Source organism: Rhinoderma darwinii, chromosome 3 (genome assembly GCF_050947455.1).
Source record: "Rhinoderma darwinii isolate aRhiDar2 chromosome 3, aRhiDar2.hap1, whole genome shotgun sequence".
NCBI classification, from domain to species: domain Eukaryota; kingdom Metazoa; phylum Chordata; class Amphibia; order Anura; family Rhinodermatidae; genus Rhinoderma; species Rhinoderma darwinii.
The window spans coordinates 305124815-305147876 of NC_134689.1; the positions used below are offsets into that span (position 1 = coordinate 305124815).

Below are 23062 nucleotides of genomic sequence, written 5' to 3' on the forward strand. Positions count from 1 at the left end.
TTACAGTGGCCCTTTGTCAAATAGTTTAAATATATTGATAAATAAAGGAAGGAGCCTTTTTCTACGTTATTTGAGTGGCTTATAACTTAAATAGTTACAAGAACACCATTGGAACATTTTTATATATTTTCATATGAAACAAGCATAGTTAAACTGTTCATTTAGCCTATTGGGCATAATTGAACCGAGCTTAAAGATCCATTTAGACTCTCTTTGCAATACAATTTTATCCGTGTCCCCCCTCTTGGTGAAGTACGAATTCGTTCCAGGGCTATAAATTTCAGGAATTTTGGGTCACCTCTATGTAGTGAATGGACATGCCTAGCTACCGGATTGTCTCTATTGTTCTCTATATCTTCCAGATGTTCTAGAATTATTTTTCTCCATTCCCTTGTTGTTTTACCTACAGTATATAGTCCATAGGACAAGGACACGTAATTTTATTTACCACATTTTTCGAGCTACAGTTAATAAAATCGTTTATAATGCAGCTTTCGCCTGTGTGTGCACCTGTAAATTTTTTCACGGTTTGTTCCGTTGTACATGCTTTACAGTGTCCACATTTGAAACAGCCATTAATTTTCCTATCTAACCAACAGCCTTCTCTGTGGGAACTTATTAAGTGACTATGGGAGTTACGGAAACAGCATAGCACGGCGAGCTATGCTGTTTCTGGAATTTGGGAGCTACAGAAACAGCGTAGTTAGCAGTGCTAGGCTGTTTCTATAACTCCCATTCACTTCTATGGGAGTTACGGAAACAGTGTAGCTCAGCGAGCTTGGCTGTTTCCGTAACTCCCAACCACCTGATCTTGAAGTGGCCGGGAGGCAGCGGGAGCCGAGCCAGATAGAATAGGGTTTAGGGAGCCTCGTTCTAGAGATAGGTGCGGGTCCCAGAGGTCCTGTGGATATTCCATAAATGTCCAAAATGGGAAAACCCCTTTAACGATCGTTCGTCCCCATACAGTTTACATCGACCCATATAAAGGGCATTTAAACGAGCGCTGATCGACCAGTTATTATCGGCAATCAGGGCTTGTTATAGGCCAAAATCTGCTCGATTAAACCAGCTTTTAGTGTGGTATATAAGACAAGTGATATAAAGCAGACCTATCAATATAAGGGAAGAATACAGTTGTACCAGTTCATAGATAAGTAATGTGAAAGTTGTATTGTCCTGTGATTAAGATCTGGTCCATGGTTGTAATGCCCCCACGAGGTCTGAGGGGAACATTCCTTAAGAGATGTAGAAAGACATAAATCCATACGACTTATTCATTCCTGTTCCAAGGGTGTCAAAGGTTGTCATGAGTTTGTACTACTAGACTCTCCTTCTCACATGGATTTACGTCTTTCTACATCACTTAAAGAGAACCTGTCACCTCTCCTTTCCAGGAGAAATAACAGAGGAATGGCACAACGCAGAGTTATGTGAAAAGATGCTTCAGAATTGTTATTTCATAGGAATACAAGTATTCACTAAAACAGATATGTCAAGAGAACGGACAGGTCCTCTTTAAGGAATGTGCCCCTTACACCTTGCGGGAGCATCACAGCCATGGACCAGATTTCAATCAGAGAACAATAAAACATATCTATGAACTGCTCCAGCTATTTACTACTACAACGGTTTACTCCCCTCTTCATATTGATGGTACAGCTTCACATTACGTCTTATTTACCACACAATGGGGGAAGTTAAGAATGATTTTATGCTAGATCACTGGCGTAAAAATATTGCAAACGGCCCAAAAGTCACAGAGAAATGCAACTTTTGAGTCGTTTCCCTTGCTCTTGCCACTTTTGAAAAAAGTAAGTGGAGTTTAGCAAATGGGACGTGGCCGCCACATCCGGACGCATTTGCTATAATTTTAGCCAAAAACTGGCGTAAATTTATATTGGAAATCTAAGCCAGAGAGGATTTCATTAGTGTCATTCCAGAAAGCCGAAAATGCAAAAAATTTATTAAGAGTCGTCTGCCTCTGTTATGGTCACCGATGCTGGCACGTTATGCTTACCTGTAACCGGCGTCCTGGTCTATGCGGATTCCCTTTGCCTTCAGTGTCTGGGGGCCGCTCAAGCCTTTGACGCGCTCCACTAGGTCTTAGTGCGCATGTACGCTGGCCCTTGTATTCTTAAAGAGGCTCTGTCACCAGATTATAAGTGCCCTATCTCCTACATAATGTGATCAGCGCTGTAATGTAGATAACAGCAGTGGTTTTTATTTTGAAAAACAATCATTTTTTAGCAAGTTATGAGCAATTTTAGATTTATGCTAATGAGTTTCTTCAAGACCAACTGGGCGTGTTTTTACTTTTGACCAAGTGGGTGTTGTAAAGAAGTGTATGAGGCTGACCAATCAGTGACTAATCAGTGACCAATCAGCTTCATACACTTCTCATTGTTCCAGCCCAGCTTCTTTCACTGCACAATCACACTGTGCTGTGGATCATGCTGGGCTGGAACAATGAGAAGTGTATGGTGGTGATTGGTCACTGAATGGTCAGCCTCATACACTTCTTTACAACACCCACTTGGTCAAAAGTAAAACTACGCCCAGTTGGTCTTTAAGAAACTAATTAGCATAAATCTAAAATTGCTCATAACTTGCTAAAAAATGATAGTTTTTCAAAATAAAAACCACTGCTGTTATCTACATTACAGCACAGATCAGACTATGTAGGAGATAGGGCACTTATAATCTGGTGACAGAACCTCTTTAAAGGCCCAGCGCATGCCAATTTTCAAATCATCACCTGACCCTGGGATAAAAGCTCCTCGTGCTCTGGTATTCATTGCCAAAGCAATTTTTCCTAGTGATCCCTTGTGTTCCTAGTACCCTTGCAGTCTTGTTTTCTGAATTCTGTGTACTGATGTTCTGCCTATTATTGACCATCCATGCCTGCTGTCTGCCCTGAGCTTTAGCTACGTTTATCATATTGAACCTCTGCCACCTGCCCAGACCTATTGCTACATTTACCACTCTGCCTCTTCCAACATCATTGGTCACCAAGGGAGATTACTCTGGGGGTAGCAACCTGGGGTTTCCCAGCAGCAGCAAAGTCCACATCCCTGTACAGGGGTTAAACGATGAAGACCGGGGGTTACCTTAAATTCTGCTCCCAGAAGTAGCCCCAAGTCAAATCCCTTGGTGACAAGGAGGGCTCACACCGCCTCCTGCTGCCACTACTAAAGCCCAATCCTAGGTCTGTCACTACAGCTTCTTAATATATTTGCATCTTACTGTAGATTACTTTTTATTAAGGCCTCATGCACACGACCGTATTTTTGTCCAACCGTAAATACTGGCGTAAATACGGGTCCTTGGTCACACGTATTCGACCCGTATTGCACCAGTATTTACGGACCCGTTTTCGCTGCAAAATTACACTGCAGTAATCGGCAGCCCTTCTCTCTATCAGTGCAGGATAGAGAGAAGGGACAGCCCTTTCCGTAATAAAAGTATAATTAAAATTCATACTTACCCGGCCGTTGTCTTGGTGACGCGTCCCTCTCTTGACATCCAGTCGAACCTCCCTGGATGACGCGCAGTCCATGTGACCGCTGCAGCCAGTGATTGGCCTGTGATTGGCTGCAGCGGTCACATGGGCTGTAACGTCATCCCAGGAGGCCGGACTGGAGGAAGAAGCAGGGAGTTTCCTGGTAAGTATGAACATCTTTTTTTTTTACAGCTTTATCTATGTTGTGATCGGTAGCCACTGTCCCTGGTGCTGAAAGAGTTACTGACGATCGTTTAGCTCTTTCAGCACCTTGGACAGTGACTATACACTGACGTCGCCTAGCAACGCTCCCGTAATTACGGGTGCACACACGTAGTCACCCGTAAATTACGGAAGCCCCATAGACTTCTATGGGGCTGCCCGTGCCGTATATACGGCCTGAAATAGGACATGTTCTATATTTTTCAACGGCACGGGCACCTTCCCGTAAGCATACGGGGAGGTACCCGTGGCCAATAGATGTCTATGGGCCCGTAATTACGGGCCGTAATTATGGCCTGTGATTACGGGCGTTATTACGTTCGTGTGCATGTGGCCTAAGACTGTGTTCACATCACCCGTCCTTTCTGCTGAGGGGTTCCGTCTGAGCTTTCTGTCGGGATAACCCCTCAACAGAAAGGCAAATGGAAACCTAAGCTTCCGTTTGCATTACCATTGATATAAAATGGTGGCGGAAACATTGCTAAAGGTTTCCGTTTGTCACCATTTTGACAGGGTTCCGTCGTTTTTGTCGGAATCAATAGCGCAGTCGACTGCTTTTCCATTGAGGGGTTAACCCCTCAATGGAAGGGCAACGGTAATGTGATCAGGCCCTAAGACTGGCGTAGTCTTAATACATCTCCCCTAAGTCCTTTTGTGTATATGTGATTTTTCCGATTTTTGTGTTAAACCATGCTTGATGAAGAGCTCTAAGTAGTCTTGAAAGCTTGCTATTTATCATCATGTTTTCAGTTACTCTTAATTTTTATATTTTCTACCTACTGGCTAAAGCCCCATGCACACGACCGTAATTTTCATCCGTAAATACCGAATTCGTAATTACGGACAAAATTGCAGACCCATTCATTTCTATTGACCATGGACACCTTTCCTTATATTTACAGATGTGTGTCCGGGCTGTAGAAATTATCCGCAAAATACAGAACATGTCCTATTCTTGTCCGCAATTGGAGCACGAACTCGCCCATAGAAGGCTATGGGTACTTCCGCAAATTCAGACGGCTACCGATGTGTAGCCGTAGCCGTCGGATCCGTATTTGTGCACAGTAAAAACTATTACGTTTGTGTGCATGAGGCCTAACACGGTACAAAGATATGTTTTTTCCTTAGAGATAAATAGGATTATCTAAGTAGCCCCACCTAAATCCCGTTTGTGGTACCACCTACAAGCGTGCCCACCATTCTAAATGTGCGTCCCATTTAGCTGATTGGAAGAAAAAGACCACATGCAGCCATGGCACTTTAGTAAATAAGGTGCATGTGAAAATGGCAGAAATTATATCAGAAGTGGACATGGACCATAGACATATTTGAATTTAGCGCAAGTACTAGAATACATCTGCCAAAATGACTTACTGCAGTATAGGACATAGAGAATTGCAATAAAGGGCAGGAGTAACATGTAAAGCTATACATTTTTCCAGCAGGTATGATAGGTGTGAATATTTTTATATATATATATATATATATATATATATATATACACACAATCAGGGCCGATTCTAGCTTTTCTGCTGCCTGAGGTGAAAATGTAATTGGCGCCCCCAGATTTTGATTGGCATCCCCTGGCTGTTCTACATCACTACCAGCCTCCTCAAACTCTTGCGGATGTGCCGTTGCCTTGTTCTCCCCTGGCATGCGCGGTGCAGTGATGAAGCCGAGCAGACTACACCTCACAGCACGGTGCGTGCCCAAGTAGTACAAGGCAATAGCGCATCCGAGAAAGTTGTATCCACCAGGGGGATGTCAATCAAACATGGAAAGATAGGTTTGAAGGCAGGACTATGTGACTCTTTAGGATAGCAGCACCGCCCCATGACCCTTTAATGGGTAATTAGCATATAGTGGGCGCCGTTTTAAAAGTTGATTTTCTAAATTTTGCTGCATCTGAAAAAAACATACATTTGGAAATATTGTCAGGTCATGTATTACCGCATGGTCGCGGTTCAAGGGGTTAAAACTACCTGACAGGTTCCTATTAAATATACAATGAATTGAAAACAATTCCATCTGCCCTACAATTTTGTTATTATAAATATATCCTATATAATTACAGCATCAGAAGCAAGCTCTGACATATACGGCTCCAGAACCAAGCTCAGTACATTTATACAGCACAAGAACCAACCTCAGTACACATATACAACACCAGAACCAACCTCAGTATATATACAGCACCAGAACAAAGCTCAATACATATATACAGCACCAGAAGCAACCTCAGTACATATATGCAGCACCAGAACAAAGTTCTGTACATATATACAGAATCAGAACAAAGCTCAGTACATATATACAGCACCAGAACAAAGCTCAGTACATATATACAGCACCAGAACAAAGCTCAGTACATATATACAGCACCAGAACAAAGCTCAGTACATATATACAGCACCAGAACAACAGCACAATTTAGTGCAACCCCTGCCGTATAGGTTTGTACGGCATAAAACTACAGCTCCCAGCATGGTCCGAACAATGGTAAGGATATGCTGGGAGATACTGTTTCACAAAAAAAAAATCATATTATAGTCAAACACCCATCATCTCCCTGCAGATCATACAGTGACTACAGTGCTGATTAGAGGATGAATAAAGATTTACATTAAGTGACCCACCAGTGACGTCTCAGATTCTAGTTCTTTTTCTCTTATCTTCTCCATCCGGTCCAGACCTCTATGATGACTTCACCTGGCCACAACCCATTTCTGCTGTTTTCCGCTCAGATGTCTTCAGCTTCTCACTTTTTAAAACATTTCTGCACCTATAAACGAAGATAAAATTGTGAACGCCCGTAAATATAATAGCACTTGCTCAGACCGCCCGGGACGGTGGGACAGCGGTGAAAAAACGGGACTGTCCCGGTCTGAAGACTTTCCTAATGCACTGTACTTATTTGGTGTATGATGAATGAAATTTCACGAAATAACTGAAATGTTGCATCTTAAAAGCCAGCAAGCCAGTACTATTTTGGAGCAGAATTGGCAATAATCTAATGTATATGGGAGAAGCCTGATTGTCTCCTGAAATCTGACATTGGGGGAGAGAAGGATCGGGTATGTTGGATTTTATCATGCCTAACCCTTTGTTCCCCAGCGTGATTAATACATATAGCATTGGAGTATCCTATTTCATTAAACATACATGCTCAGTCGATCTTAGCATACAAGTTTATAGGGGAGCAAGACCAGATTATAGGTAGGACAAATGGGGCCATGCCCTAGGGCCTCCACCACCTGAGGGGGGCCTCTACTATCATCAAATTTAAATTAAAAAATAATTGAATATTATTACAAGTTTATTAACTTACAATATCATGCTGCATAAATATTATGTATTAATTTATGTTAAAATTACAAGCTGTGGCCCACATAGAGTTTATCCTCAGCTTGGCCATCCCTGTCTCTGTTAGGGTCAGTCAGGGTGTCACACATCAGCATTGTGTAACAGGTTAGTGATATCATATACCACTGCTTATGGCAAGGGCGAACACTGTACAACACCATTTGGGCCCCTTGTTTTCCAAACCCTAATTTAATGGTGGTGGGGTGCAAGCCATAGACTAACTTTTTCATGTCACTCCAGAAAATCCCACGCCAGTTTGCCAATCCAACAGTAATTGATGGGAATGAGTGTTGCATGTTATATAGTACGGTGGAAAAAATACATATGATTCAAGTTCAACCAAGAGATGGGAGAAAGAGAAGGGATATGGGTAAACTATAGAATTTTGTTTTCCCCCTATTGATCCGGAGGAAGGTAAAAAAAAACATTAGACATGAACCAATCTGCCCTAAAAAGGAAAAAATGTGCCTCCTGATCCCAAGTGGCAGGAGCTCTACAAATTGACATAGGAGCTAATATTTTTTTGTTCTAGGAAATTATCTAACCCTTTTTTAAAGCCATCTACTGTCCCTGCTGTGACAGCTCCTGCGGTGACTATTCCATAGATTCACCGTTCTCACAGTAAAGAAGGCTTGTCGCCTCCGCAGATTGAACCTTTTTTCTCCAGACGGAGGGAGTGCCCTCTTGTCTATTGAGGGGATTTAAGATGAAACAGGTTTTTCACAATATTTTTTGTACAGGCTATTTATATACTTTATGTGATTTAATAGACAGGGTAGTAGTAGGTAACAGTAGGGAGTTCTACTTTTTTTAAGATGGAAGTGGGCTCCCCTCGCCTGCAGTGCCCGTGCACAAATGGCATCCCTGTTGTGTGACATGAGAAATAAGATGGCGGCAGGGGATTTGTTTGTTTAAAGAGGCTCTGTCACCACATTATAAGTGCTCTATCTCCTGACACTTCTGACTCTTTTTTTGTGAGATTCCGGCAAGTGAAACCAAATCTCGTTTAGCTCCGAGATCTCGCGAGATTTCGTATCCGTTGCTGGAATCTCACAAAAAAGAGTCAGAAGTGTCAGGATTCTGAGTACACATGACGTCCAGGCTGGATGGTCATGTGTATTCATTATCAGGACACTGTAGTATTGTTAGGGTTTGTGTATGTAGCTGCACATAGTGATATAACGATATCGCTAGTGCAGTGTAAATGAATGGGGAGGAGTGCATGATGCCGATTGGTCAGCGTCATGCACTCCTCTGTACAACGCCCACTTGGTCGAAAGTAAAAGTACGCCCACTTGGGCATTAAGAAAGCTCATTAGCATAAACTTAAATCGCTCCTAACATTGTGAAAAAAGATAGTTTTTTTAAATAAAAAGCATTACTGTCACCTACATTACAGCGCCGATCTCCTTATGTAGGAGACAGGGCACTTATAATGTGGTGACAGAGTCTTTTTAAATAAAATTGCCCCTATGGAGAAATTAAACCTTAGACAATGTACGGTCTGTAAAGAAACCCTTAGGGTATGCTCACACGCTTACTAAAGAACGTCTGAAAATACGGAGCTGTTTTCAAGGGAAAATAGCTCCTGATTTTCAGCCGTTTTTTTAGCAACTCGCGTGTTTCGCAGCGTTTTTTACGGCTGTTTTTGGAGCTGGTTTTCTATAGAGTCAATGAAAAACAGCCCAAAAAAAGGCTCAAGAAGCGACATGCACTTTTTTTTTACACGGCCGTTTTGAAAAATGGCCACGTAAAAAACGCCCCGTCGGAACAGAACGTCATATTTCCCATTGAAATCAATGGGCAGATGTTTGGAGGCATTCAGCTTCCCATTTTTCAGCCGTTTTTTTTGGCGTTTACGGCCCGAAAAATCATCCGAAAACAGGTCGTGTGAACATACCGTTAACCTCTCATTAGGGCACTTGGCAGGACACATTTTTATACACAGTATCTCTGCTCACATCTGCCACAGAGGCTCCGCTAGGGACCTCCGTCACAGTGCCTGTGAAAAATGCAGGAAGATATAGCGCAGCATTCTGCGGTATTTATCCCTGTAAAATGATGAACGACCTCTACGGAAACCCGACGGAACCCATTAAAGTCAATGTGCTGTATATAGGTGTCGATTCTGGGACAGCCCCTTTAAAGTGTAAACCTTCACTTTGGAAACATGCTTGCTGTATGTTTGTTGCATTGAACCCTATGGGAATCTAAGGCTGGGTTCACACGACCTATTTTCAGGCGTAATCGAGGCGTTTTATGCCTCGAATTAAGCCTGAAAACACGGCTCCAATACGTCGGCAAACATCTGCCCATTCATTTCAATGGGTTTGCCGATGTACTGTGCCGACGACCTGTCATTTTACGCGTCGCTGTCAAAAGACGGTGCGTAAAATAACAGCCTCGTCAAAGAAGTGCAGGACACTTCTTGGGACGTAATTGGAGCCGTTTTTCATTGAATCCAATGAAGAACAGCTCCAAATTACGTCCGTAATGGACGCCCCGCAAAACGCAAGTACGAGCAATTACCTCTGAAATTCAGGAGCTGTTTCTCCTGAATACAGCTGCGTAATTTCAGACGTAAATGTAGTTATCGTGTGCACATACCCTTATAGTATAAGTTTGTAATTTTTTGGGGGAATGCAAACATATACATCAGATGTATCGGCCAAATGAGGTGTGAACAGATTATTACCTGACAGCAGTAGACAAAGGATCTGGCCGATATTTACTTAAACTGGCGACATAGTGTGATTTGCGCCAAATGTATTATAAGGCGCACACCTCTCAATAAATGTGGCACTGAGAGGCAGTACTATGAGTAAACATAGATTTACAACAACATTTGAGCCATTTTCAGGCATTACTGAAACTTTGGCTCCTTGGAGACCGCGCCAACGATTATTGTCACTTTCCAAATTTGGCGAGTAACGAGAAAACGAGCAGATTTTACAACAAATTTGTAAAAAAAATGTGTGATGAATGTGGGCTATAGGCTTTTTAGGAAAAAACAATCCCTGATGGAACTTGTAGTTCCACAGCAGAAAGGCTAAAGCTTTTGTGTCAATAATTACTGTTTAATAAAAAGAAATGACAATTCACAGCTAGAACAGTGAACACATCCAGACGACAGACAAGGTGCATTAGAGAAGCTTCTTCCATTGTTCTTAGAAGGCAGGGCTGGAAGTTGGAGACTCGGGTGACGGACAGACAGACGATAATAACATGAAGGGAGAATGTGGAGCAGACACAACAAGCCCGCAGGATCCCTCCCTCCCAGCTCAGCTGCCTCCTCTGCCTCACAACCCGCGCTGATTGGTGGAGCTCCTGAGTCACATGACACTAATCTGCAATCTCAGGCTCAGGCTACAGTCCCAGTGTAAATCCTGCCGGAACAGCCAAGATCCAGCAACAGAGCAACGAAACCTGAGCCGAAGACCGCACCATGCGCAGCTCCGGGCCACTGCACTCACTTCTGATCACTTTACTCACTTTCTGGGCTTCTCTCAAGGCGGAAGGTAAGTCTGGCTCATGTGACTTCTACCTTTTTCGGGTGCAGGGTCACTTCTTGGCAGGGGCTCCTATTTAGTTTATCCTCCATAGTCACTATGGCAATATTACATACAGTGCTATTTTTATTGTTCCTGTTACACTGGGCTCTATGTAAGGCTAGATCTGCTTGGTAGGGTGCAAGCTCTTTGGTCCATTTCAAAATATATGTATTTCACTCTTTTTTTTTTCCTTGTTCTGACTCGTTTAGAATTTGATCATTATCTTCTGTAAGTTAAATTCTATCTATTGTTCCCTGTTATCAGCCATTTCAGGTTAGGGAAGGCTGACTGTAGTGTTCTTCAATGGGATTACTAATAGAAAGTCCAGATAAATGTCTGTCCCATTATAAACGTTTACATATGTGTGAATATTACCATGTCTTTTTTATACATTTAGTAGTATAGGTTCAGCGCTCCTTTAAAGGGACTCTTCCTGTGTATAAGGGGTATCCTAGGACAACCAGGTAGCATAGAGTTGGCAGTGCGGATGGAAACGCCTGATAAGTCATTCCAGGTCTACAGTGGAAGTGACAGCAACTAATGTACTCGCTGGTATTTCTTCACTGTGGTCATTGCCCTCAAGATCTGAGCTCTCAGCAGCCAAGTCCTTCTCTTTATCCATTAATTGGATCGAAATCGCTTTAGTATTTTGTGTGATCACTCACGACTCCTGGTTATTTTGGGAGCTAAGCCTAAGTGAAGTAGTGACACCCGGTCTCAGAGGCAGATTAAGGAGGTGCAGTGATTTTTTTTTTTTTTTTTACTTTGTTTAAAAATCTTTCCGAGAAATATCTATGATTTCCATCTGTTCTGAGTGTATGTAATAAACAAGCCCCGCCCACTTGCAGCATGACTCGTATAAGAAGCGTTCCACGTTAAAATCCTATGGAGTTACTACTCCTATCATTCACGAATACGCATGTAAATGTGATCAGACCTGGAGATATGTGCGATAAAGTAGTGATTGTGAGACCAGACACATTTTTCTAGACTTCGTAATTCCACTACGCTCATTTCAAATTGGCTGACAACAGAGAACTATAGCTTGAATTAAACTGCAAATGTAAAGAAGATAAGCCAAACTGGTGTCCTTTCCCAGATAAGCCATCCTATAAACAACTATTCCATAATGGTAGTGACTGTCCCTTTAAAAAAAATGGATACAAATGTATGTATTTATTAGACAGTCCTTTTACTGACTGTTTATGTGATAGTCCAAACAATAGTCAATATTCCAATAATGAGTATTACAAGTAGTACCAGACGTGCCCAACATGGGATTAGAAAAAGGGCTGGTTGTAGAATGAAATGTGGATGGGTCTCCGATGAGAGTGGGAGTTCTCACCAGTGGGAGTTTGTTTTCCAGCATCACTGACATCTAATGGGCGTTGTGTGCGAGAGAATGAGATCATGCTGGAAGCCGAGCAGCCTATAGCAGCAGCTCAGCAAGCACGGACCTGATATTCTGCTTAGTAATACAGTGATCTATGCTGGATCTGTGCCCGCTGACTCTAATAGAACAATGTAACAGGCTGATAACATACCCACCGGGTACAGACCATCTATTACCATCGCCTATTGTTCCACAGGTAGTGTTAATATTATCTCCAGATCTATAATACAAGTCCACATGTTCACGTCTAGACTGTTCCAGCCATTCAATGGCATTACTGTCCTCTAATTCACTTAACAGTTACATAAATAACCCCCTTATCTCAGTTCCGCGTCTGTCTTCTGTTTTTTATGTTGTTAACTTTATATAATGTGGAACTGAAAGTTAGTGGTTTGGAGCCACTTTATAGAGCGCTGTATACATTGCAGTTTTCTTTTATTATCAGAAATACACTATTTATTAATACACCTTAGCTGGCCGCATGTTAACTATTCCTTTATTCCCCTATAAGTATACTTATTCAGTTCAGCCAAACGGGCATCTTTTTTTCCAATGGAGCAGTGAAGACCTCCAGAAGTTGTTAGACAGGCTGCCCCCATAGACATTAGATTGTTGACTGAGCCCATCAAAGTCGGTGGGATTCACTTTCCGATTTCTAAGGGTATGATCACAAAAAATCTGCGGCAGAAAACCATGGCTGAAACTCTGGCGGGCCAGCAGATCTGCATGCAGAGTAGCCCCATTGTAATTCAATAGAGTTAATCTGTGGCTTTTCAGCACTGAATCCACCGCAATAATGGATTTTTAAAATCCGCAGCACGTTTATCATTCCCTATAGATAAAATACCCCATTCACTTACATTACAAGCGGGATGTTAGCGGATTCTCTCATGATTTATGTGTGGAATTCAAACCTAAATTCTCACAGATTCCTGAACATGTGAACGTGGCCACTCTTCACCTAGAAGAGTGGAGGTCCTAATATAGCGGCAAAGGTGGCCCAACACCTTATTAATGCCCATGATTTTGGAATGGGATGTCCAACAAACACATATAAATGTGATAGTCGGATGTCCACATGCCAAATCCACATCAGATTTCTGCTTAAAAGTTGTTGATAAATTGAACAGACTATATAACTGCCGTGTGCAGCACATATAGATGAGATAGTGCCCACACATAGTGACACAGTGCCCACACATAGTGCTAATGCCACAGTGCCCACATACACTACCATTCAAAAGTTTGGGGTCACCCAGACAATTTTGTGTTTTCCATGAAAACTCACACTTATATTTATCAAATGAGTTGCAAAATGACTAGAAAATATAGTCAAGACATTGACAAGGTTAGAAATAATGATTTTTATTTGAAATAATAATTTTCTCCTTCAAACTTTGCTTTCGTCAAAGAATGCTCCATTTGCAGCAATTACAGCATTGCAGACCTTTGGCATTCTAGCTGTTAATTTGCTGAGGTAATCGGGAGAAATTTCACCCCATGCTTCCAGAAGCCCCTCCCACAAGTTGGATTGGCTTGATGGGCACTTCTTGCGTACCATACGGTCAAGCTGCTCCCACAACAGCTCTATGGGGTTGAGATCTGGTGACTGCGCTGGCCACTCCATTACAGATAGAATACCAGCTGCCTGCTTCTTCCCTAAATAGTTCTTGCATAATTTGGAGGTGTGCTTTGGGTCATTGTCCTGTTGTAGGATGAAATTGGCTCCAATCAAGCGCTGTCCACAGGGTATGGCATGGCGTTGCAAAATGGAGTGATAGCCTTCCTTATTCAAAATCCCTTTTACCTTGTACAAATCTCCCACTTTACCAGCACCAAAGCAACCCCAGACCATCACATTACCTCCACCAGGCTTGACAGATGGCGTCAGGCACTCTTCCAGCATCTTTTCAGTTGTTCTGCGTCTCACAAATGTTCTTCTGTGTGATCCAAACACCTCAAACTTCGATGCGTCTGTCCATAACACTTTTTTCCAATCTTCCTCTGTCCAATGTCTGTGTGCTTTTGCCCATATTAATCTTTTCCTTTTATTAGCCAGTCTCAGATATGGCTTTTTCTTTGCCACTCTGCCCTGAAGGCCAGCATCCCGGAGTCGCTTCTTCACTGTAGACGTTGACACTGGCGTTTTGCCGGTACTATTTAATGAAGCTGCCAGTTGAGGACCTGTGAGGCGTCTATTTCTCAATCTAGAGACTCTAATGTACTTGTCTTGTTGCTCAGTTGTGCAGCGGGGCCTCCCACTTCTCTTTCTACTCTGGTTAGAGCCTGTGTGTGCTGTTCTCTGAAGGGAGTAGTACACACTGTTGTAGGAAATCTTCAGTTTCTTGGCAATTTCTCGCATGGAATAGCCTTCATTTCTAAGAACAAGAATAGACTGTCGAGTTTCACATGAAAGCTCTCTTTTTCTAGCCATTTGGAGAGTTTAATCGAACCCACAAATGTAATGCTCCAGATTCTCAACTAGCTCAAAGGAAGGTCAGTTTTATAGCTCCTCTAAACAGCAAAACTGTTTACAGCGGTGCTAACATAATTGCACAAGTGTTTTCTAATCCTGCATTAGCCTTCTAACACAGTTAGCAAACACAATGTACCATTAGAACACTGGAGTGATGGTTGCTGGAAATGGGCCTCTATACACCTATGTAGATATTGCATTAAAAAACAGACGTTTGCAGCTAGACTAGTCATTTAGCACATTAACAATGTATAGAGTGTATTTCTGATTAATTTAATGTTATCTTCATTGAAAAAAACTGCTTTTCTTTCAAAAATAAGGAAATTTCTAGGTGACCCTAAACTTTTGAACGGTAGTGTAGTGCCAACCCCCCAATATTGTGCCACAGTGTCCATGTAGACAGTTCCACACCCCCTTGCAGATAGCACCGCCACGTAGATCATACCCCACCTTGTAGATTGCAGCACCACCCCCTCCCTTGTAGATAGCACCCCCACCCCTTGTAAATTGCAGCACTACCCCCTCCCTTGTAGATCGCACCCGCCATCCTTGTAGATCGCACCACTGTAACTGCCATTAGGAGCTGAATCCCTGGCCAGATGTTGCCGATGCTTTGGCCGGTGATTCAGGTCCTAGTGGGAGCTACAGCGGCACGATCTATAAGGGGGAGGGTGGTTGTGGTGCGATCTACACAGTACAAGGGGGACTGGTTCGTTGTACAAGGGGGGTGGTGTTATGTACAAGGGGGGTGGTGTTGCGATCTTCAAGCGGGTGCTATTTACAGTGGTGCGCTCTATCGGAGGGGGGTTGTGGTGCGATCTACCGTGGGGTGGTGTGGCTATGTACTAGGAGTCTCTGCTTCCCCACGGAACTGCTGTTCCACACTGTATCATTTTGTTCGGTACAGATCAGCAGTTCCATGGGGAAGCAGAGACGGGACGGGGCGGACCAGGCAGTGATGAGGCGGCGGGGCGGAGCTTCCCCTTGCAGCTCGGCACGACGGCCCTACTAAAGAAATGATTATACAATTCTGTTAAAAAAACGAATCGTGCGAGTCCTTGAGGGCGAATTAATTTGATCGCCCAGCCCTAGGTCCAGTCCACAATTTAACCTTCTGACCTGCCACTATGACATGTCAGAAGGTTAATGAAATAACAGTTAGGGTATGTTCACATGCAGTGACCAAAAAACATTTGAAAATACGAAGCTGTTTTCAGGCAAAAATAGCTCCTGATTTTCGCAGCATTTTTTTTTTAGCTGTTTTTCATTGGAGTCAATGAAAAAAGCCTCCAAAAACATCCCAAGAAGTGTCCTGCACTTCTTTTGACGATCCGTCATTTTACGTGACGTATTTTGACAGCGACGTGTAAAATAAAGGCTCGGGGGAACAGAATATCGTCAAACCCATTGAAAGCAATGGGCAGTTGTTTGTAGGCGTATTAGGGGCGTTTTTTCCAGCGTAAATTGAGGCGTAAAATGCCCGAATTACATCTGAAAATAGGCCGTGTGAACATACCCAAAGCAGCATTTTTTAGTCTATGAAAAACAGCTCCAAAAACGTCCCAAGAAGTGACATGCACTTCTTTTTCGCGGCCATTTTTTTACACGGCCGTTTTTCATAACAGCCGCGTAAAAAAACGGCCCATTGGAACAGAACGCCATTTTTCCCATTGAAATCAATGGGCAGATGTTTGGAGGCGTTCTGCTTCCGATTTTTTTGGGCCGCTTTTCGGGCATTTACAGCCTGAAAAATGGCTGAAAATAGGCCATGTAAACATACCCATACCATTTTAAAGTTGGTATTTTCCGTAAAAAAAATATATGTAAAACCACATTTTGTCCTCTAAGGCTTCGTTCACATCTGCGTTGGGGTCCCGTTCCGTCGGAGGTTTCCGTCAGAACGAGACCCTGAACAGACACAAACTGACACGAACGGAAACCAGAGGTTTCCGTTTCTATCACCATTGATTTCAATAGTGCCGGATCCGGTGCCCATGGTTTCCGTTTCTGTCTGTTGTGCACCGGACCCGTCGTTTTGCCAGAAGCAATAGCGTAGTCGACTTTTGCACTGCTAGACTGAAATTTAAGAAATGTAATGTAAAATAAAACTTCATTTCTGGTGTACCAGATTACAGAGTTTGCCCAAAGCTCCGGTGTGTAGACAATTTAAATGTGGTGATGTCAATGCGTTCATGCCACCACAGCCTTATTGTTGACATACAGCATCCGCTTTATCACTGAGGGAACCCAGGGCTATAAAGTGACAAAACTATGGTTGCCCCTTTATAACTGTAAATATCCAGAAAAACAGCGGATAATTCGGAAGCAGAATGCCTACAAACATCTGCCCATTGATTTCAATGTGAAATATGGCGTTCTGTTCTGACGGGGCTGTTTTAACGCCTCATTTTCAAAAAAATGGCGCGTAAAAAGACGCCCTGTAAAAAGAAGTGCATGTCACTTCTTGAGCCGTTTTTGATTGACTCAATAGAAAAATGCCTATAAAAACCGCTCCGTATTTTCAGCCGTATTTTGTTAACCGTGTGAACCTACTCTAAAGGGCACATTCAGACGTGGCGGGATTGCTGTGGACAGTCCGCAGTGGAATTCTCCAGCGGCCGATTTTTACATTTGTTTCTATACATTTTTAGGCAAGTTAGTTCGGACGTTGCGGAAAACTCCGCTGCGGACCATAGGCTGCGGTGCAGAATTTTCCCTCCGCAGCATGCACTGTCTGTTGCGAAGAAGCGGAATTTCACTGCGGATTTCAGCCTTTGCAATGCAAAAACTGAAATCTGTGGCAAGTCCGCTGTGTTTTCTGCAACGTCTGAATTACGTATCAAATATGCAAATGTTGGTGCAGATTTGTTGCGTAATTTCCCGAATCTGCACCAACATTTGCAGCGGAAAAATTCCGCCACGTCTGAACGTGCCCTAAGGGTGTAGTGACACGGCAGATTTTGTTGCAGAAATTTCCGCGACTGAAAATCAGTTCCAATTATCTGAATGTGGTTGTTGCTGCAGTAGATGTATGGATTTTTGCAAGCTTCATTCAGATGAATGGAACTGATTTTCAGTTGCAGAAAATTTCTTCAACTAAATCTGCCGCAGGTGACACCACCCTAAGGTTACATTCACAAGTTGCAAAATTTGATGCAGAATATCTGCAACAAAATCGCAGATAAATGCAGGTAAAATACGCACTTAAAATTTGTGGTTTTTGTTGCGTGTTTAGGTGCAGACTTTACATTTTGATTCCGAAAAAGGTGAATTTTTTTCTTTTTTTTTCTTAGACTTGTCAGGTACAATTCTGAGATGGAAACGCAAGTATTTTTCTGTCTAACACACACGCCTTATGATAAAAAACAAAACACTCCCATTCAGAGTGTAGTCAACAAGAAATAAACGTTTACTTGAGATAGATATATATATATATATATCTATCTCATCTCCGCTAAGTGACAAGATGGAGCCGCACATACAACACCTAGGGAGGGGACCTTGTTGGTGGCGGAGAACAGGGTGCATGTTGGAGCTGTGGATTGCCCTATGTGTTGGAAGGCTGTTGCCAGGACATTTAGTCACAAAGGTAAAGTTTGTGACGATGTCAGGTTAAACTGCAGATTTGCCACAGGAAAATCCACGTGGCAGATCTGTGATACACATCGTGTACATGTGGCCTTAGGTTCTAGATCGTGTATTTGTTGCCTAATTTTGGTTGCAGAATCTTCACTTAAATTCCGCTACAAAATACAGTACAATGTAGGTGAATACAGTTGTAACAAACCCTGTGAATCTTGTTATTGCAATAGCTCGTGGTACAGGACCCTAAATGCAATGGCCAAATATACAAGTGTAGGTTAGCTAAAGATGTACATTGGCTGTAGTGTTTTTCTCTTTTTTTCATGCTATTCTCTGGATCCGGTCATTGAGGCTTAGCCAGGATATGTAATATAGACGTTGAAATTCCTTCTAGAGCACAATAGCATTTCCTAAAAAACATGCTACTGTTTAGATATGTGTTCTGCTTGTTTTTGCTATTGAAGAAGAGAACACAGCTGGGGCTTAAAATGGCGGAAAACAATTGTCCAACTATAATAGACAGAGCGCCCTTTATGTGCTTGCTAAAGAAGCGTCGTCTCTACAGAATGTATTACAGCTAAAACGATGCAGATATCATTAATTGTTTTCCTTTAATAATTTGTCCTGGCGATGATCGCAGATTTTCACAGATGGCTTTCGCAGATTTTGCTATGACAAGCTTTCCTTTACAGCTAATGGGAATTCACCATAATACGACCATTTTAGATGTTCGGTTGCGCTCGCTCCTTACTGCTTCTGACGATATTTGTGTGTGTATAGCTGCAAACGTTTGTAATGCTATCAACCAAAAATACATTCATAGAACGACTAGTTGTTTATCTGTCTGCCGGTTTAAATCACGTCTATGGCTAGTTTACACAAGACTACAAGCTCTCACCCATAGACTCGTTCAGAGATAGGCAAACCCCTTAGACTCATTTGCACCTAATTGAAAAAGCACACTAGATAATAAACATATTGGTACATCATTTTATCAGATGTTTTAAGTTTTTTTTTGTGCAAAAATGTTCATTTCCTAAAAATCTTACTGGTTATGGAATGAGCAGTAGATCAGTGTTGGTTTATGATGTCAATTTATAGTATTGTATCTTTGAGAAATTATTCCTTGTATGGTCCCCTAAAGAGACTTGATTTAACTGATTCTTCTGAAGAGAATATAATATAAGATCACATTGATCATCTACCTTCCTTTGCTGAGATCCTTTCCCACGCTTGGAAATAACTTTACAGAAAGAGGAGCTTTAATTATAGCTAGATAAAGCCTATAAATATGTACACACATATTTTTCTGACTACTTAAGGGGGTTTTACACTGGGCGATTTTCGCGCAGACGAGCGTTCATAGAACGCTCGTTGCCGATAATTCCTGTGTAAATAGGGCAGCGATCAGCAGATGGAAGAGGAATCGCTCGTTCATCTTCTGATCGTATCGTTTTTAAAAAAGTTAAATATTATCGTTGTCGGCAGCACATCGTTCTGTGTCAACAGGGAGACGCGCTGCTGACATGATGATAATGTATGGGGACGAGCGATCGGAGTAACGACCACTCGTCCCCATCCATAGCTCCGTGTGACAGGAGCAGACTAGTTGCGATCAACGATGTCTCGTTGATCGGCGCTCGTTGCATTGACCAAAATCGGCCGGTGTAATAGGGCCTTAGGGAAGGGACCTTATTAGTGACTGAGAACAGGGTGCATGAGCGGAGCTGTTGGGTTTGAGCTATGGATTGTCTTGTGTGTTGGAGGGCATTTGCCAGGACATATAATCACAAAGGTAAAGTCCGTAACCATGCTGGAATCGCTACGCAATTCTTTCCAGCTCCCTGTGCGGTCAGTAGATAGAGGAGGACTAATAAATACACATCAGATAGTACATGGCAGAGCTACTGGCCATAAATTAGGTATTTCAGACGGACGCTTTCTAAAGGACTTTCCCATGGTTAGTCTGTAAAGTTTGTCATTCTGGATGACAACTCCGAAGTTAAAATGAGAAATTGCCAATCCATTTCTTCCTTTATCTGTGGCCTAGTCCGGGCTTCCATTGATGGGATGCTAATCTGTGGCAGAGGCGTGAACGACTTTACATGACTGCAACTGACAATGACCGAACAAATCCAACACGGCAGATTAACTTTTTCCTAGATATCTGCCTTCGGTTGGTGTCTGTCACGCAGCTTCCTGTCACGAAAAAGAGAGACCACAGTCGGCAGAAAATGGTCTAAATGTGCCTTTGGAGCCAGCCACAATCTTTAGGGTATGTGCACACACACTAATTACATCCGTAATTGACGGACGTATTTCGGCCGCAAGTACCGGACCGAACACAGTGCAGGGAGCCGGGCTCCTAGCATCATACTTATGTACGATGCTAGGAGTCCCTGCCTCGCTGCAGGACAACTGTCCCGTACTGTAATCATGCTTTCAGTACGGGACAGTTGTCCTGCAGCGAGGCAGGGACTCCTAGCATCGTACATAACTATGATGCTAGGAGCCTGGCTCCCTGCACTGAGTTCGGTCCGGGATTTCCGGCCGAAATACGTCCGTCAATTACGGACGTAATTAGTGTGTGTGCACATACCCTCAGTGTATGGCCAGTGTATGTGACCTGCAGCTACTAGATGTCACGAGACCCTTTGCCAGCAGCTATTATGAATTGTAACACCTAAGAACAATCGCTTCTGGCTGAGGGTCTTCTGTGACACCTAGTAGACGGCAGCTCCAACCTGTACTGCCGAATGTCCAATCTCTTCATTCTGATCAGCTATGGCATATTTGGACTATAGGACACAGACACTTTTTAGCATGTCGTTTTTTTTTGTTTTTTTTTCTCTTCAAATATGCCTCTTAACAAATGGTATATGTTTATAAAACCTGCCTACATAGATGAAGATTTTATTTTATCATATGTGGCGCTCTCAGTTGTACCATTTATCTGACCACCTGCGTAATGATACTTGTATTAGGAAATAAAGGAGTTCTAATAATACTACTCTATGGGCATACCTATTAGTCTGCATAATGTAACACGTTGATAAGATTTCATATCATGTGGTCCGTTCCTAATCTAATAAGCTTTACTGAGAAATCCTTAGCAAACGCTTTCAGAACTGATCCAGAAAGCACAGACTGGCTTCATTCCTACAGGGGAAGCAAGACACAATACCGCACGAGCCATCACCCTTATCCACTTGTTCTAGAGGTGTCCTAGACCAATTCTGCCCTCAAATGTATAAAATGTTTGACAGGCTATATTCACCAGTAGGCCTACACATGCTTACATGGACTTTAGCTTCCTATCCATACCTCCCAACCTTTCAGTCCCCATTCACGGCACATTTTAAGCCCTGTTTGACCCACCCAAGAATAACCACAAAGCTTCCCCGAAATACCCATTTGGGGCCTTATTTGCACAAGACCTGCAACTTTAAGGCCTCTTTCGCTAATCTGAATGGTTGGTAGGCAAGCTCATACCCTTGTCTGATGGTAGAACTCAAAGCATACTGGGTACTCTGTCAACCCGTCTATTTGGAATGCTGCAAGGGTGCCCACAGTAACCTCTGAAGATTATATGCAGCAGATTTCACAAATTGACATCAAAATAGGGAAACTGGAAGTGTACGGGCACCACCAAAACAGAACAAATAGCAATAATGAGGTGCTGAAAAAGCACAAACTCCACTAAGTATCGAGAAACACATTATAAACAAGAGCACACCCAAAATGGACTACAATATTTATTTATTTTTGCGATACAAAAAGCAAAAGGATAAAATCATTTAAAACCAAACAAGGAACTGGTCTATGAGCGGTATGACGCAGGGCCAATTGCAGCATCCGCCCATGATCAGGTATAAGGAATATATGCCAAAGAGGGTCAAGAAAGTTATACTGCTGTCTAATTCAAGTATCAGTCAAGCAAAGAATGAGACACATTGTATGGGTGTGATAACACTAAGGCTGGGTTCACATGAGCATGTTACGTCCGTAATGGACGGAACGTATTTCGGCCGCAAGTCCCGGACCGAACACAGTGCATGGAGCCGGGCTCCTAGCATCATAGTTATGTACGATGCTAGGAGTCCCTGCCTCTCCGTGGAACTACTGTCCCTTATTGAAAACATGATTACAGTACGGGACAGTTGTCCTGCAGCGAGGCAGGGACTCCTAGCATCGTACATAACTATGATGCTAGGAGCCCGGCTCCATGCACTGTGTTCGGTCCGGGACTTGCGGCCGAAATACATTCCGTACATTACGGATGTAACATGGTCGTGTGAACCCAGCCTAATGGTGAGAAAGCACCAATCTGTGTGTGTGTGTAGCACAATAATGTTGTAGTGTAAATGCCAGTACAATAGACGCAAATAACAAAAATTATTAGCAGATCTGTCCCAGAGTGTGCCAAATAGTGTAAAAATGCAAATAGTTTAAGGTGTAAGATAAAGTGCGAATGCAATAGTCCCCCTCAGAATAGAGATGGGGTACATATGTATATACAATGTAACATCATGATACCATAAAAAATAAAAGAATAAGCATATATATAATAGTATACGTGACCAAAGTAAAGGCTGCAGCATGATGAACCTCCCTACGTGTTTCGCTGCCTCCTAGTGCAGCTTCGTATGGGTAGAGATAAAGACCTATATGTATACAAGTAACAGAGGAAATACATATAAATAATAGCCCAGGTTACCTCCTCCTGAACTTTATAATGTACGGTACTCAAATTGCCATAAATGGCATCTGGAAATGAGCACTTTGCAGACTCGGGACCAGTGGCTGGCGCATGTGCAAGCACCCACCCCCATGAGTCAGTACTGCGACTGTGGTCTCTTATTCGTGACCTGAACCAGCATGACAAAAGTTGGCACATCCGCAAAAGAATACCAGTTACTCTGGTAACAAAACGCTGAAGACCTCTAGTAGTAGATACAGCCTAAGGGCTTATTCAG

General features: G+C 42.7%; 1 protein-coding gene across 2 annotated transcripts in view; it reads left to right on the forward strand.

Annotated features, from left to right (window-relative positions):
• Positions 1 to 10447: 10447 nt before the first annotated feature.
• Positions 10448 to 23062, forward strand: part of MFGE8 (milk fat globule EGF and factor V/VIII domain containing) — a 44872-nt gene continuing 32257 nt past the window's right edge. For both annotated transcript variants that reach the window (XM_075858184.1, XM_075858185.1), the window contains exon 1: positions 10448 to 10602. In XM_075858184.1, the coding sequence (XP_075714299.1) occupies positions 10530 to 10602 (73 nt within the window). In that variant the 5' untranslated portion in view covers positions 10448 to 10529. The remainder of the gene's footprint in view (positions 10603 to 23062) is intronic.